The following is an 18415-nucleotide window of genomic DNA, read 5'->3' on the forward strand; positions in this document are numbered from 1 at the left end:
TCAGCATGGATTTGACACACTATCTGTTACAGGGAAGGTAGGGAGGGATTATTTGGTAAATGGTACTCAGTTCAGTAGACGTTCTTAAAAGAACTTTCCAATCTCTTTGTGACACCACTGAGGGGTCAGGACCCCATGAACATCTGTTCTCGTGAACTGATTTATATGCTTACCCGAAATCACTTTGCGTATTCCCAAACTCTTCTCTGTCTGCTGAAATCATTACTATAATTAGTAAATTAAGTATTCTATAAATGGATGAACTATGAGTTACTATTCCTATGAAAACCAAATTCAACACTTTAGAGACACTGAACAAAAGAGTTGCTAAAACAGTCATCTAATGAAATATGGATGAGGTGACTACATAAAATTAGAAAACATGTAATTATCTCTAGACAGATACTGCCTTTAGTTTGCTTTACAAATATGTTTAAGTCCATAAGCACTAGAAATCATAGGTTAGAGCATTAAAGGTATAGTTTGTTCAAGCTAGAGTAAGTGGAACTATGATCAGCAGAACCATACCACAATAAGGACCTCTACCTGAAAGTTGTTGACATGAATTACCTCATATGTCTTAAATATCCTTTAAGTGACCAGCTACAAATAATTTTATTTTCCAATTGTCAATTCTCAATCACCATCTTATTTACCAATAGACACAACTGATCTCTCTGACACCCTCCTATTGAATTGTGTCCTATCTCATTGGTTATTTTTCAATGTTACTCCTTTGCTGCTCCCTCCACTTTTTCAGTAATTCTTAATGACATAGTGTCTCAAGGTTTGTTTATTTTTTCTATCTGTGTCAACTTCGTTAGTGATCTCATCCAGTCCCATGACTAAAGACTGCTGACTTTCAGGTTTTTATATCCAGTTCATACTCATGTCTAGCATTCTTGCTGACCAGACAGCTCCACATAGATGCCCTAACAGACATCTCAGATGCATACATCCAAAACAAAACTCCGGATCTTCATTAGCAAAATCTGCTTCATTCATAGCCTTCCCAGATTGATAACTCCATCCACCCAGTTGTTCAGGTTAAATATCTTGGAGTTATCCACGGATCCTGCCCCCCTTCACACTATACATTCATTCCATCAGGAAGTTCTGTTGGCTCTACCTTCAGTAATATCCAGAACCCAACCATTTCTCACTTCACCTCTTACAATCCTAAATTGAGCCATTATCATCTCTCACCTATCTATACACTATATTAAATGGGCTCACATGTCTTCCCAATTCTTCTTGTGATTTCTCATTGAAGTAGCCAGTGAGATGGCTAAATGTACACCAGACCTTGTGACTCCTACATTCAATCCTGAAATGGCTACCTTAAGTCCATATAATGGCCGGCAATTCTCAACAAGATCAGACCCCATTACTACCCCATCCTATTACTGCTCTGACTTGTTATCCAACTTCTCTTCTCACTCATTCTAACCCAGTCACTCCACCTCCTTGTAGTTCCTCAGACACCCAGGTATGCTCCTACATTAGGGTTCTATCTACCCAGTGTTCTACCTGGAAAGCTCTTGCCCAAGATATCTATGTAGCTGCCCTTCTCATCTCTTTCAAGTGTTTGCTTAAAGGTTTCATCAGTAAAGCTTCTTTTCACCATTTAAAAAACTGAAATCCATCACCACATCCCAAATCCCTGTCTTCTTCAAGGCACATACTACCACCTCATGCACCATTTAATAGATTATGTTTATTATTCATTTTCTGTTTAGACAAGATATAAGGTACAGTAGAATTACTGATAGTTCTAGCTAACTGAACAGACTGGGAGATAATTTTGATATGAGAGGTCACATTATTTTGTACAATCTAGCACTTTCTATTCATAAACCCACAAATGAACTTTTTATAAAATGTGCTGAGGCGCACATACTCTCAGAGCTGCAAGGGACCTGACAGATCATCAATTATCTTCATAGACAGGTAGGCAATTAGACACTGAGAGAGAACCAGCCTGCCTAGGGACAGACTAAGAGGAAAGTATCCAGCCATGATTTCTCATATTCTGCTAGTCTTATGTCTAGAAGCTCATGTAAATCTAAAGAAAAGAGCAGTAATTTCAATATTGTCCAGCATCAGTAAAATACAAGATCTCTTGTCCAGCATCAATTACACTGTGCCCCCAAACACAAAGATTTGTTACTTGGAGAGTAACTGACTATAAAAAGCCAGTCAATATAGAAAATGAAAGAATTACTACATTTATGGTAAGAAATTTTTGGTAATAGCTTCAGTTCCAAAAAGGCTAAGAAGAGAATGAGAACACCGTAATTGCAGTAATATTTTCCCCATCACCCCAGAGGTCGTAGCACTGTGGCTGAAAGACAAGCAGGAAGCTGTGCACACACTTACGTAGGTTCTCCAGCAAATGCTTGCAGTCATCAGTCGCCACATCATGCGCAGTCCGATGGCACTTATCTCTTTTTTCCGGCTCCAGCCCTCCGTGCCTACACAAGATTTCTAGGCAGTCCTATAAAGACAAGAGCTCTGTTAACATGCGTCCAAAGGAATACATTTGAGCGAAATACCTAAAGGAAATATCAGTTGCCTATAGCAAGCAAATCAGGAATTCTCAGCTACAAAACTGACTTCAATTTCAACAACCTAAATATCTGGATAAATCTAAACAATATCTTGAAATGAAAAGTAAAGAGTGTTTCATGTGAGTCAGAGATTCAAAACATTGCTCCCGAGAACAGCCTCTTAGACTTCAACAGAAAAAATATAAGCTTACTAATCACTCAGTTTGCAGAGTGAAATAAAAAAAATTGAATTCTGCAGACAGTATTCTCTTATGTAATTTGGCAATATAAAGCAAAAAGACTTTTGCTACAACCCAAAGTTTCTTGCCGTCTTCTAGACCATGAACTGCTTTCCTAAGTGCAGGGCTCCAATTTCAACCACCCAGTCCCAGAGTGCTTGTAATCACATTTACAATGGAGATTTATGCTGTCCTTTTTATAATTTGAAAAACATGAACATCACACTGGTTAAGTTTTTAGATAAACATGCCCAATAGATATTGAAGTTCTATTTTTCAGGAAATTTCCATTAAAAAATATCAGTAACCTATTAACTGAAAAATCTCACACACTTTTCCAAAGTAGCAGTTAGTCAACAAACATGCAAACATTTTCTAATAAATAATGGCACAGCAGAATATTACATGAGGACATTTCCCTAGGAACTCTGCTATAGCAACGTTTAACATGTCATAATTTGTTTACTGATTTTCCACAAGAATAAGCACAAAAATGAATAAACCAGAAACCATGAAAAGCAACAACCAAAGCAAGCAACATCCTTTCATCGTGCGCGCGTGCAAAGGCAAACAGCAAATGCAAACACGCGCGCACACACACACACACACACACACACACACGTGCGCTTGGGCTGAATTCCACTTCTGACAACACAGTAACCCAGTCAATCTGGAAGCCTTCTCTAACTTTTCTGTACAACACCCTGTTTTCTGGTTTTGTAAAACACACTTTTCCCCTTTTCTATTTAAATACTTGTATCAAAGTATAATAGCCACATAGATCAGTACACAAAGAAATGAGCCTCTGCAGTGCCGGTTCGATCCCCAGCTGCTCCCCGGCCACCGGAGGAGGGTCCCACATGGCGCGCAGACCTCTCCTGCCGCCCGCTGCTCCCCTCAGCAGTGTACTTCGGTCCTTCTGCCTGTTCTGCTCCCCGCTCTGGCTCTGGTAAATTCTCTCACCCTCCCACGAATATGACTGTGCCCAGTGCTTGTATAAATAAATAAATAAATCTTAAAAAAAAAAAAAAAAAGAAATGTACAACAACATGAAGGATCACAAGAAAATGAACAGACTGGACTAAGAACTTTGGAAGCCTATGGCTCCACTGCTAACCCATTCTCTTCCACGAGTATCCGCTATTCTTTTTAATATCAGAGATGGGTTTAGGCTCTTTGTGAACCTTATATAAATGGAATGATTCTGCAGATACACTTTTGTTTTTGGCTTCTTTCTCTCAACATAGTGTCCATAAGACTGATCCATGTGATGGGAATAGCTATAGCCATTCTTTTTAAAATTACTGTGTAGTAGCCTATGATAGGAATATACCATATGTGACTGATCAAATCAATGTTTGATTTACTTATGTTCTCTTATTATGGACATTTGAGATTTACTACAAACATTCTAGTGTAGGTCTTTTGTTTGGCACGTGTACACATTTTTGTTGGGGTTATGGACCCACATTGGGTTGCTGGGTCCCAGGATATGTATATGTTCTACACCAATCTATACTGCAAAGAGCTTTCAAAAATGATGATACCAATTTCAACTCCTCCAAGAGTATATGAGAGTTGCTTCAATCGCTCCCAAAACAAACTGTAAATGTAATCATGAGTTGACAAGTAAGTACAGGCAATCCCTAAGGGTCAAAAAGAAAAACAAAGAGTAAGCTGAAACCACCAATTAAGTGAAATCTGAACAGGAAACCAGTACTGGTTTGAGGGTAAAGTTGATAGACTCATTTTAGATACTGGCGGGATAAGAGACAAGACCTCAGGATCCACAAAATGGTGGCACTAAAACAGAGGACTCCAGAATAAAAAAAAAAGTTGGCCTACAAAGGGAACTGACTTGAACGTTAGATTCTCACTGTCTGGGCTCAGACTGGAGAGATCGCCTCCAATGCCTGTGCAACATCTGGCTGCCATGGGTCTCGGGTTCAGATTAAAGAAATCACTAAGCTAAGTAATTAACTGGAAGCAAAGTCAAATATATAAATCATAGTTTCTATCAAATTCTTATTACTTGTAAATCCATATAAAGCATAAGATAATGACAAGCTCAGAAATGTTGATTGAGAAATTAAATCGAGTAAGAGGATTAAATAGAATGCAATCTGAGCACTAAACTGTGAATTCCCAAGGTTATAGGAGACAAAAATAACATATTTATTATATAAGTTATTATTTGCTAAAAAAAAAGGGCTAAGGCCTGGATTCTAATCCTGCCAATATAAATGATATGATTTTACCTACAACCTTTGGTAGCCATTTATTTTTCTGTTTCAATTTCCTTCCCTGTGTTTCATAGGGTTGTTCTGCAGTTTAAATGAAATGATGCATACAAAGTTCTTATATTCTTGGGACATACTAAACTGTCAATATTTATTAGTGGTTATTATTATCATAACATGGTCATCACCAATTAGATTTTCAAATATTCATTTAATAGTCAGGTGCAGAGCATATTAATACATATCAGCGATTTCAATATAATCAGAAATAATAAATGTGACAGAAATATGCAGTATTCTTTGATATTTCTGACCTTCAGAGTGTATTTTATCTAATATTTACTGCACTCAGGTAAGTTAGTGGGCAATATAAGTAATGACTTTCTCTTTAAGGAAACTGAGGAGTTTGGATGTTTCTCTGTAGGGTGGCAACTTGGGAAGCTCTTCTCAAGGTACAAGGCCATGATCAGTCAGGGAAATGCCCTCTCAGCTCTGTTCTGAAAACCAAGTGATGCATTTGGAAGAAATACTGAAAAGGAGAAGGAACATGGAGGGAGGCCCGTGAGGAGAGAGGCTCTGTGGGGCACAGTATACACCAAGGTAGAAAGGTATGATTTTTTTTTTTTTTCCCAAAGTGGAAAGGGAGAGTGAGGCATGCAAACAAATGGTAAAAAAACAAGCTCTTAAGTGGAGTGTGGAGAAGTACCCTGGGAAAATCTAACCTCTGAAAGTCAAGTTTAAGCTGAGCTGTTTTTGAGGTAGGGCAGGACAGGGAGAAGAGGCCATTTGAGGTAATGGGAAAAATAGGTGCAAAGACAGGGAGAGAAGAGAGCACACAGGACATCTGCATAGAAGCCAGAGTGCATGATTAGAGCATGGACTGCACTAGGGGTGGAGACTGGAAGTATGCCTGAGGAGGGAGACGGAGGCCAGATGAGGAAGGGACTTGTCTGACATGATAGAGGTCTGGCATTTATCTTGCAAGTGACAGAGCTTGGAAAGATTTAGATAAACAGACAATTACATGACCAAGGCCCCCTATTAGGATGACCCCTCCGGGGGCAGTTCTAAATAAGACCACTGCAGGGCCCTGCACTAGCCCACACACACAGTTCCTCTAATAAGAAATCTTTTTGCGTAGGAGTTTTAATACCAGAGATGCTCAGATCCAGAAAATCTCCTTAACTGTTTCTGCTGTAAGAACCTAACATGTCAATAGTCACTAAGAAACTTCTATTTATTCATCCTAAATGATAAAAACAAAGGTTTATCTTCAGTGACTAGTTCTCTCTAGAGTGAGTGGTCTCAGGCAGTTTTAGAGAGAAGTATTTATATTACCCAATAATGAGATGATGATTTGCATAAATTGCTTAACCACTGGGGAAAAAAGACTAAGGGGCACAGAAAAAGCACTGCTTTAAGAATCTGATCTTTATGAATTGATGTTGGAGAATTAGTTGCTCTGTTTTCTAAGACTCAGTGTTGTCATCTGCAACTGGATGAACTATTGTCCCTTCAAGCTCTGAAACATGCCACTTCTTTACTGAAAGGCAGGTGGAGATGGAAGCAGTTTTCTTTGGCAATGATGGCACTACCACTCTCTGGAGATTGGACAGATACATGCTACTGCAGAGAGGAAAAAGTTGTCTTTTAACTTCCACTTGAGGTGAGTGAATGTAGAGTCTTTTCTCCACACAATGATTATCTCAGCATTGTAATTAATTTTTCAGAAAACTGAGCTTAGCAACTTAGTTATAAGTGGACTGCCTTTCTGGAGAATTGTTTCAGTCAGGTTCTAACATTGCATTGGGTAAATGATGCAAAAATATTTTCCAATACCTTTGACAAGGAAGGGAGGAAGGCAACATGATAAAGCACAAAGAGTAATGAAATCAGGCAATCTGGGCTTCATTCCCAACGTCTATCTATTAATTCCCTCCAGAGTTTAAATGTCCTAATCATAAAATGAAGAGGTTAGGCTGCAAGATTAAGTATCCACTCCAGGGCTTAAAAAAAAATCTATTATTTGAATCTATTATTTTACTGAGCAGTGCGTGGATATTGTCAATCATGCTCACTTTAAAATATTTCTCTTGTTGAAAATTCATTATGCTTAATGTAAGCATAATGAATTCAGAGTCACACTACATGCCAATAAAGGTCAGATTTCCCTTTACTCAGTAATGACAGAGAATCCATGTGTTCCAGGACTCTGGGAATCAACAATGATACCATCCTGGATTATAGAAAGCACCAAGACTAATAGAGTTTATAGTCATGGAGCTGAGCAGCAACATAAGGGCTTTAAAGCACAGGGCAACTCGCCCTGGGAAGCAGTTTCCTTTCTCTGGCATGGAAAGTTCGGCAGCTGAACGCTGAATCAGTGATGCCTAGGTTTTTCTTTTCCTGTTCCCCCCAATCTCCCTGTCCCCAGGCTGAGCTCATGTATGACCCACTCTATCCTGTATCCTAAGAGATTTCTCTTAGGGGGGTGGAAGCAGTCACAAACCATCCCACCCCATCATCAAGTGAGATTTACTAGCTTAGATTAACTCTACATTTTCATATTTAAGCATTCACATTTCCCATCTTTGCCTCCAAAGAACATTTAGGTCAAAAGCTAATGCATTCCATTCCAATCAACACATATATTTTTAGTTTACACAATTTTTGTAGGTTATTTTTTTGTTCAAAGTTAAAACGAGAGAAAAACTAACACACAATACCTCCATATTGAACCGAATCATGCTTTTTTTTCTCACTTTCTTTTTAAACCAAACTCCGAAATGAACAGCTTCTGCTCTCGATCACAATAACAGGAAGTTACTCAACCAGGAGTTGTGAATGCACATTCCAAGCTATTCCCAGATAGCTCCATCTGGATGAACATATCACAGCACTTCAGCCCAGCACACCTAAACCCATACCCAGCTTCTCAGGCACAATGAGCCTCTTCTTTTCCCTTTCTGGGAATACCACTAGTGTCCTTCTATCCCGTTTCCTCATTTCCCATATCTAATCTGTCTTCTAGCCTGGATTTTTCTGGTCTGTGATAGCTGTCATTATCTTCACCACTCTTACCAGCTTCACCTCGTCTCTCTCCTGGCCATGCCTTTCTTTGTAATCCCAAATCTGTGTTATTGCAAATTCATCAGTTTAGACTATAGAGCGGATTATTTTGCCACTTTGTGCAAAATTCCTTTCACGACTTTACTGACCAGTGAATGAAACCCTAACTTAGTATGTCACTGAAGGCCCAGACTACTGCTTCTCACACTGTTAGCCCAATGGGAGCTGTGACCCACTTCCCGCTTCCAGTCTCTCTTCCCACTGCTGTCGTCATTGAGCTACTCTCTCTCCCAGTGATGACTGGCAAGTTTAACACACTCTGCTGCAAGGTCCCAAATCTTGTCGCCTCCAGAACGAGCCATTTCTGAGCCCACCATTCTAGCAACTCTGCTCTTTTCATGCCTCAAAAATAAAAAGTTGCATTTTATACTGGTGCCACCAGATGTTTATCCTTGTTTTAATTTTTGTGCTTATCTTAGCCTATCCTTGTCCTGATCCTGTACTGCTGACTCTGTGTCCTGATCCTGTACTGCTGACACTGCTGACACTGTGGCATAAACAATCCTTGTGAATGTCGGCAAACACAGTGTCTTGCACTCAAGAGCACTCTAATAGCCTGCTATTACTAAAGCATAATATTGTAAAAGTGCTTTAAATAGAAAGAGCAACATGAGTGAATGGCCTACTATATTAGGATATTTTCTTAATAATCAGAATCTTTTCCTACTCTGACTGGTGAGTGAAATCTAGTGCTCCCTCATATAATAGTAAGATAGCCTAAGTGAAGGCCTGCATTGGATCCTGGCCCTCCTTCTCACGAGTAGCATGGTCTTGATACAAACTCAATAATCCGGTGAACAAAATCACTATCAAACCTTTCTTTATTTGGGATAAAAGTGCTCAATCATGAATCATGCTCACTCACACATCTGTTAACAAACTGCAAATACAATTTTGATGAAAAGTCTTATGTACTTGCCATAACTATCTGCTGGATAGTATAAAGTCAGTTTATATTGGTCACTAATCATCTTATTCAGCTAAGTGCACACGTCAATAGTGCACGCCTTTGCCTCTCAATGCATAACAACTATGTAATGATGCTAGCGGCTACCACACACCTTAAAGCCTTTTGAAGCAGCAATGTGGGCAGCAGTCCAGCCCTCTCTATTGGCGTGGTTAATGAGGTCTGCGGGAATGACAGGCTCAGACGTGATTTCAGAACTCTCTTCTTGATCCAAGTCAAAGACACCTGGCTCGAGTTCCCCTGCATTCAAAGGGTTTGCACGAGCTGGTGCTCTATGGTACAGAAGAAGCTTGAGACTCTCCACATTGCCAGTGTCCACAGCTGCATGAACTGGTGTCCAGCCATCCTGAAAATAAAATCCAGGGAGAAAGGGTTGAGAACAGTGTAATTTAAAGTTCTTGAGAGGCCTGCCTGGTGGCCTAGGGGTTAAGTCTCAGGGCTACCACAACAGCAGCATGAATTCCATCCCTGGCCAGGGAGCTGATCCACATGGCGCGGCAGACCTCTCCTGTCTCGCCTCAGCAGTGTATTTCAATAGATCTGCCTGCTCTACTTCCCACTCTGTCTCTAGCGAATCCTCTCGCCCCCCACACCTCTGTCTTACACCCCAGTTCTCCTACTCAAAAATAAATCATTTAAAAAAATTTCTCTTCAAAAATGTTCTTGGGCATGGACCACTGAGCTGGGAACAGCAGGCACTCCATCCTGGAGATCACTCAGGAGCTATGCCAAGTGATCTGAGCTCTGTCAGTCATTGCATTTCCTACTCCCATGACTCATGTTTGCTGGTGTGTAGGAATTCCCACCTGACAATTAACCATTCGGTGTGAGCAGGTATGGTAAGTGAAATCCTCTATATTACCAGAGAGAATTTTAGCCTGAGGAGAGCTTTTAAGATGTATATTCGAGTGTATTGTTATTAGTGCAGTACTAGATGAAAGCTATTATATGCCAGTTTTACTTAGAGGATGGAGTCCTGACTCTAATGATCCTAAAATTTTATGCCACTGGTTTCAGAAGAGCAGAGTCTCGATAATAGTAAAAAGGCAGACATATAGGGGGAAAAGCATCAAATAACTTCATGGGGATGTCTATGGGGCTCTTTGGGTGTTCCATGGTTGCAGTAGGATATGAATAAATGCAAGCTTAGGAAATGCTCCAACTAATATCACCGGGCCCGCTTTCTAGGTTGTATCCCTTTGATGCCTCCATCAACCTGGTAGGTGTGGCAGACTCAGAACTCTCCTCTATGGCAGTGGGTCTCAGGAGTGGTCACCTAAGTGAGCAGTGTCAGAGTCACCAGGAACTTGTTAGATATGCAAATTGGGGTGATTATCACCCCAGACTTACTGAATCAGCAACTCTAGGGGTAAAACCCTCCGAAACTGTGTGTTAACTAGCCTGCTAAGTGATTCTGATGCACTAAAGTTTGATAAGTGCTATACTAGGAAAATCTTATTCCCCCTCTTTTTTATATAGAAACGGGTCTGCCTTCTTCTACTCAGGCACTAGTCATCATAGGATTTTTATGATTTTCATCCAAAAAAACCCCTAGGCGTTGTTTTGGTGATTTGCATTTTGGCTCTAGTTTATTTTTCTACCTTTATTCTACTTTGGCCTACTTTTCCATATTGCTATACTAAAAATATTTCAGAGAGCTATAGCACACTTTTAAAGAAAATAATAGGAAGAAAAGAGGGAGAAAAACAGACAGTAAGTGGTAGCAGTCTACAGTTTTGACTGAGTCATCAGGTCATTTGCTAAAGCTGTCCTGACAGATGGCTTTTTTTCCTGGCTCTATATCCTATACTAATGAAGTCGACCTGGCTTAGACCAGACCACAGAGCTGGGTAGTAACCAGAATACCGTTTGGTTCTAGGGTGAGCTCAGCTAGGTGAAGCATTTCATGGCTGGTTCTCTATTGGCCTGGAGAGATCTTTACTTGGCTGGATATCAGCCTTACTCAGGTATCAAAGGTCTAAGAGCTTTTGTCCTTCTCTAAATTACACTACAAAAGCCACCTAGGAGTTCCTGAAAAACTTTATTATAATTTTTCATTGAGGTAACACTGCTTTCGAACACAATATGCATTTTAGGTATACATCATTAAAGATCAACATCCATAAATACTACATTAAGTTTAGCACTAAAAGTCCAATTCTAACCTTCCCCATATAATTGACTCCTTTTACCAATTTACCCACTATCCTCTCCCCACCTTGTCTTCTGGCTATAGTCTGACTATAGTCTTAATGTCTAAAAGCTTATTTTTGTCTTATTTAGGTAATATGTTTTATTCCTCTGTATCAATCATCCATCCTCCTTTGATTTCTTATTGAAAAATCATAAGAAATAATTATTCCCTGGAGATCCTCTATCAATTACGCTGTTTATCTCTACTTTAGAGTCTCTTATGTTTTTAAAAATTTTGTTCAGCTCATTATCAACTAGTTTGAGTCATGGATGTTCTCTAATGAATTAGATGTGATTTATATTTTTATGTTTCACCAGTTATTTTTCATTCAGGTTAATGATATAAAATTCATTTTTCATATGTAAGGTTGAAGTATATAACAAACATATTTCTTAGATGAAACATAAAATAACATGAAATGTAATGGTGAATTATTTTTTAGATTGAAAAATTAAACAGAAAAGACTTTTCCCCAAAAAGCTCTAGCAACAGAATTCAATGGAAAATGTTTGCACTTAGCTTATATAATGCCATGTAGTACCACAAATTATTGGTTCTCTTTGGGGAATTATTTAAGAAAAACAGGATCTAAAAGTAATCTGCAAAATACATAATGTATCTTTTTTATCCTAGAAAAATTTTAAGGCTGTCTTCTGTGAAATGCATATACAATACGGCTAATTATCTACTAATAGAAGAGATCCTAGCTACAATAATCTTTGGAAATTAAAAAAGGGGGCCTCCCTGGTGGCACAAGGGGTAAAGCACCGCACTATGAAGCAATCCACAGCCTCTGCAACATGAGTTTGATCCCCAGCCGGCCAGGGAGCAACCCACATGGTGAGGCAGACCTCTCCTGTCTCGCCCGCTGCTCCCCTCAGCAGTATATTTCAGTCAGTCTGCCTGTTCTGCTCCCCACTCTGTCTCCAGTGAATCCTCTAGCCCCCTGCATCTCTGGCCTGTACCCCAGCTCTTCTATGCATAAATAAATAAATCTTTAAAAATAAATAGTCTATACTTGTTTTTCATCAGGAATACGTTTTGGAGGGTGGTGGTTGTTACACCTTTAACATTCTGAGAAGCTGCAGTTACAAAAATCAATGAGCCTGAGTCCAGTGAAGGGTGGATCAGGGTGGAAGCTCCTTAATTCCTCCCGCTGTCACTTGGGCCCTTGTGAGAGATAAGCATGTCAGTGTGTCTGTGAGTGTGTCACAACACAGTGAGAAAAACCAGTTTTGGAAGGCTTATTGAGAAGTGTTATTCTTATGCATTTGTGTGTGGCTGAACCGGATGTATTACCCCAGGTCTCTTCTGTGTATCAGATTCTAAATTCCTTCAGTTCCTAAATCTCTGACTTCACCTGTGCACTTTATACAGGAGACGTTACAACCGCGTGGTGCGATATCAACAGTTGCATCAACACGTCAGGCTTCACTGTGGACTTCTACATACAACGTTTCAAGTTCTGAGGCAAATTAGGCAGAGATCCCAGATTGTGAGGTGCTGTACAATGTTAGCGATAACAAGCCCCAGTCCTAACCGAAACAGAGAGCACAACTAACTCCCCTCTAAGTGCCAGCAATGGGCACCAAACTTGGTTTTGTTCACATATAACACAGCTCAGAACTAGTACCGGTGGCGGCAGTGATGATGACAAAGCCCACGGTCACAGCTAATGTTTATGGTCTGCTTAGAGTTATCACAGGCACTATGCCAACTACTCACAGAGATTAGCTCATTTCATTTTAATACCCCTGAAAGTGCTGTTATACTACTGGCCTCATTTGTAGAGGTGCCCACAAATGCACAGAAAAGTAACATTACTTGCCCAAGGTCCACAAAGTTTTGTAGAGGCAAGGTTCAGGCCCACCAGGTTTGATTTCAGAATTTGATTTCTCAACCATGAGATACTTTTCTATCATCCCATGACGACCTCTGTCATAGTTTATTCTATAGTTTTTAAAAGGATATAATGCACTTCGAAAGTATGTCCAAAATTACTCCATTTCCCACCATTTCCACCCCTCAACCTTGCTCCAAGCCACCCTTTACTTCTCCACTGGGTTAAACAGACTCCTGACAGGCTTCCTTGAATCTGCTCTGCCCCATAGTTTATTCTCAGCTCTGCGGCTAAGTGATTCTCTTGAAAATGAGTCAGTTCAGGTTCTTGCTCTGTTCAAAACCATCTAAGAGCAACCCACCTTGGTGGCCCTCCCCAAGGCTCTTTGTGGCTGGCCTCTGCTACCCTCACCTCCAGGGGATAGGCTGAGGGTGCCACCAACCTTCCAGTTCAGAACTTTGCTCTCACTGTTCTTCAGGCCTGGCACTCTGCCACCCTTGTCTCTTTATGGCCCATGTCCTCACTTCCTTCAGGGCTTGGCTCAACTGCCACATTTTCCCTAAAGACCTTTCTGTAACTCCTCTAAAGTTACCCTCTCTTCCCAGTACTCTCATTTCCCCAAATCCATTTATTCACAGATTTGTTTAGTGCTCCATGTCCATAAGGGAAGCAAGAGCCATGAGGGCAGGGGCTGTTTGATTGCTGCTGTCTCTCCTGTCCCTACTATAGCTGATGCTCAGCTAGTATTTGCTGAATGTACACAAACCTCCACCTTCACTATGTCCCCTGGTTCTGAAAATAGTCAGGACACAGGTGTTCATTTCCTGTTTTATAACTAAATCATCTGAGTTCGAAGGATAAGGGCTGGTTAAGTTAATAGAGAAGGTTTTTAATCATCAGATTCAAACAGATTGTCCATACTTGATACCCTAAAACCAAACCAACTGCTGTTTCAATATATTTTGCCTTTTTACAAGTTTGCAGACACAATGTAAATTATGGGATTACCCATAAACTGATACTCACTCTGGTTTTCACACTTCGGTCAGTTCCAGATTCTAGCAAGATTTTAATGCATTCTTTATTTCCATTTTTACAGGCCAGGTATAGAGGTGTCTGTCCTCCATCAGCAGCATGATTAATGTTAGCGTCAAATGCAATTAATAATTCTACACACCTAAAAACAAAATTATGATTAATTACTAAGACCTGGCTATGATTTCTTAAGTACCAACTGACCAAGATATTAAATACAGAATACAATGCCAAAACAATCCCATATCTTGATATACATTAGTTATTTTATTTACATATATGTAAAAATGTATGTGTGTGTGTGAAAATATAGAACAGCAAATTTGATCAAGTGCTAAAACCTGGCTTATAACACTTTTCTTAACCACCTTGGAAAAGTGAAGTCCTTGGAATATTTTTAACCTTTTAGGATGAATGGTTTAATTGTACTTGACATATATATTATTTGTGATTCAAAATAGTTTGAACCCTGAAAAAGAGTCAGGCTGCTGAGTCATTGAGCTTTTCACTTGAAAAAATAATTATAAATAGTGCAGACAGCAGGGCACCAGGTGCCTCTACTATAAAAGGCGGAAGGGGGGCAGAACAGAGCTGCCTTGGGGAGAAAAGACTACAAGGCGTCCTAGCTCCTGAAATGGGCTAGTTGAGGGGGGAAAGACACAGCTAAGCAGAAACTCATTGCCTTGAGAATCAAGAAGGAAAAAAAGGGGATAAATTGAAGATTTCTGGCCACTTACTAACTAGCTAATCACCTAGAGATTAAGTTTGAATGATTAAACAAGCAAAAACTTATTTTAGAAGGGCTAAATCATAATAAATTAAGTAGCAATTCTTATTATCTTTGTTCTTTGACTCAGATGCATTTTTTTCCTTGGCTTTCCTTGGCAACATTTGATTTGTTTCCATACATTTTAAAAATAATTTACATACTGATGTGTATTTCACATATATTTAAATTAATCAAGTCCCTGGTGTCCTTCCTTATGTAGAGCTCTCCAGGCCTCCATTCCCAGGACTGTTAGTAGCCAAACAAGTGTCCCAGTGACAGTAAAGACAAAAGCAGAGCTCACAAGAAGAAATCCATTCTGGAGGACTCAGGATAAGGGCAAAGAGTAACAGCAAAATCAGTCTCTCTGGTCCTCAAAAACAAACTGAGAGTGATGAAATATGCATTAGACAAGCAGGAAAAAAAATAACACTATGCTTTCAGAATGTATTTTAAATTAAAAAAATTAGTGTGAATCTAAAAACCGATATTGTAAGGACCTGAATTTTAAATAACATTTCTATCAAGATAGTAAGTTGAAAATAGTGTGTATTCCCCCACAACCAGCTATTTTAGCACACAGGGAGCAAGTTATCTCTGTTGTAAAGTGACTCAATTTTTAAAGTCATGCTTCTGTTCAACTAAGTCACTGATGAGATCATTGCTAAAGCTATATATTTTTAACTAATTGACTTTGCTATATGTGTATATAAAGTTACTGCTTTAGTTTTTTTCTTTAAAGATAAATCAAGGTGGGATTTAATAATCAATAAATTGCTACTAAGATTATTACCAATAACTTATGTTTCACTTTTACTGCCACTTTAAATAAAAAGGTTTCACTAAAATTGAAAACTACTTTAAACAGGTGAATTATATCTCAATAAAATTATTATTTTAAAGGTAAAAATAAATAAAAAGGTTTCTGTGTGTGTTGGAATGGTGGAAAATAGAAAACACCAGTCTTTAATAGTCCATTACATTACCATACATACTTTGATATACTATGAAATAGACTGTCTTCTAAGAAAGAAATTCACTTTGCATTTAAATCCCCAAATATGTTTCATTAAACCGAATTGCCAATGGATTATAAGTAGTACTTTATACATTCAGCCAGAGCAAAAATGTGTGCAAACTATAAAGAGGCTTTTTTAAAAATAGGGAATTTAAAAAAAAAGGATTAAAAACAGTGCTTACTTGAAATGTCCCTGAGCAGCTGCAGCACACAAGGGCGTGAAGCCATTTTTATCAGCAGCATTGACTTGGGCTTCTGCGTTCAGCAGCAATCTCACACAGTCTGTGGATTTTAATAGAGAGCCACTTAAATTCCCCACTTAGAGTTATGATGAGCAAATCCTATACAAGTTGGAGAGAGAGGCTAACCCCAAAGGACCACTCCCAACCCATTCAGTTCATAGCTCCATCACAACTGATGTGAAATTCCACAGGCTGTTTTATATGCAAAAAAGCCTCTTTTCCCCAGGACTTGGAATACCCCAGACTTACCGACACTTTTTTTTTTTCTCTTTGGTCTATTGAGAAGAGTGGCTGATAAGTGAAGGATTGTCATGAGTCAAAAAAATGCTTTACCAGATTTTCCCACCAATAACATCCAATCATGTGATTGGATGGAGAACCAAATTCATTTCATAAATGCAAATTCAATAGCATTCTTTGCATTTAAATAAATTTTTACTTTGTAATGTTCTATTTAATCTTTAATATGCTTTCTTGTGATCAAACTAATTCCAAGAATGCGAAGAATCCATAGTAATTTATGACTGTGACACATAAATATCACTTAGACCTCGTTTCTCATTTTATTTACTAGATTCAATTTCTCTGCATTAAAGATTATTACTATAGTGTTTTTAAAACAAAGAATTCCAAAAAAACTTTTAAAATAATATGCTATCTCCTTAGCTTACCAGATATTCTATTTAGTTCACTCAAACACAATGAAGTTCTGAAAACTTCCAGCTAAGCCATTTTGAATTTGAATAAATTTGAATAAATCAACAATCACAAAACTTACTTATGCAGTCTTACTTGACTTTGCCTTTGCAGTCAAATCATATTTTTTTTTGCAATACCATATGTTTTAGTATATTTGACTACAGGATTTGCATTTTAAGGAACAAGAATAATTCCTATCTCTCATCAATAAGTCTTTTATAGCTGTTTGTCTCGTTTCTCTTAAAAAAAAAAAGGTAACTATAAATTGTTCCACATACAAAACAACTTTAGACCCATAACCTTTCCTAAATACAAAAACTTTTCCTCACTGAAACAAATGTCTTGACTTTAGACACTTCAGTAATCTCTAACAGACAAATTAGGGCTACTTTGTCCTGACCAAAGTGATCACAGATGGAGGACTGTTTTCTAAAGCACGCTTTATAGTTACTAGACCTAAATTTTCTACAGACATAATTACATTTCCTTGTGCATAAAACATACACTACTTCTTACTGGCTGCAGTGAAATTTTACATTACTTTTGAATTTTTTTTTAATGCTCACAAAAATCTATTAAATCTCATGGGGGGGAAAAATGTCCATTACTATATATGAAAGGAAATTGAAACCAAATGAATCTTTTGCTCATAACAATGGTCTCAAGTGCCTTTGACTCTCCATCCTTTGGCAAGCAGATATAGAATGAAGTCAGTTTCCATCCTCTTTACCTGTATGTCCATTCTTAGCAGCAGAATACAAGGCAGAATGGCCATCTTCACAGGAGTAATTAATGTCCAGTCCTTCTTCATTAAGCAGCATTGATAATAAAGTGACATTTCCCTGGGCAGCAGCTTGCTGAAGAAGGGTGGGCCTGCCAGCCAGGGGGGCAGGACCACCACTCATTAGCAAAGGGGTTAGGGAGGGTGACCAGCCTGTGGGTTAAAGTGACCCTAGTTAGATAGGAGCAAGGAGAAAAGACAGATTACCTACTCCTTTCTGAATTACACACACAGAGACACGTGAACACGTATCCTTAGAGGATTATGTGGTTGCTAACATTATCAATCGTTAATATTTACTTAACACAAATCTCTATTGTTATGTCAGATCTTTTATCTGCTACCAATTTAATTAACATACATAGTAACAAATTATTTTTAGTTGTCAGTCTTACACAGATAAGGGTTAAAGTGGAGATTGGCTTTAAGGAAACTAAGATGGCAGTCTCATTTCAAAAGTCCAATTTCCTCAAGATTGTAAAACAATTTGAATTTTAAAATTATGTATAGGACTCAATTAATTTCCATATCAATCTGGAAAGCTACACAAATAACTGCAGGTATAAGACAGAAATTGTTTTAAGAAATCTCCCCCTTTAAAGCTTTCCAAGGTACATATTTCACATAAACCATTAAGAAGGACCAAATACTGTCAAGGAATCCATTTACATTCCTTAAATTCTCTTACTTGGGAATAGAAATAAAGCAGGGAGAGA

The 18415-nt window shown here is 38.7% G+C and overlaps 1 protein-coding gene across 3 annotated transcripts in view; it reads right to left on the reverse strand.

Moving 5' to 3' along the window:
* The window catches only part of CTTNBP2 (cortactin binding protein 2), a gene marked incomplete at both ends in the record, with an annotated part of 130587 nt that overhangs the window by 31568 nt on the left and 80604 nt on the right, over positions 1–18415 (reverse strand). For all 3 annotated transcript variants that reach the window (XM_084230951.1, XM_084230950.1, XM_084230949.1), the window contains 5 exons: positions 2380–2497; positions 9219–9470; positions 14185–14335; positions 16160–16259; positions 17649–17852. In XM_084230951.1, coding sequence (XP_084087077.1) covers positions 2380–2497; positions 9219–9470; positions 14185–14335; positions 16160–16259; positions 17649–17852 — 825 coding nt within the window. The remainder of the gene's footprint in view (positions 1–2379; positions 2498–9218; positions 9471–14184; positions 14336–16159; positions 16260–17648; positions 17853–18415) is intronic.

This window comes from Talpa europaea (genome assembly GCF_964194135.1).
Source record: "Talpa europaea genome assembly, chromosome: 3".
Lineage (NCBI taxonomy): Eukaryota > Metazoa > Chordata > Mammalia > Eulipotyphla > Talpidae > Talpa > Talpa europaea.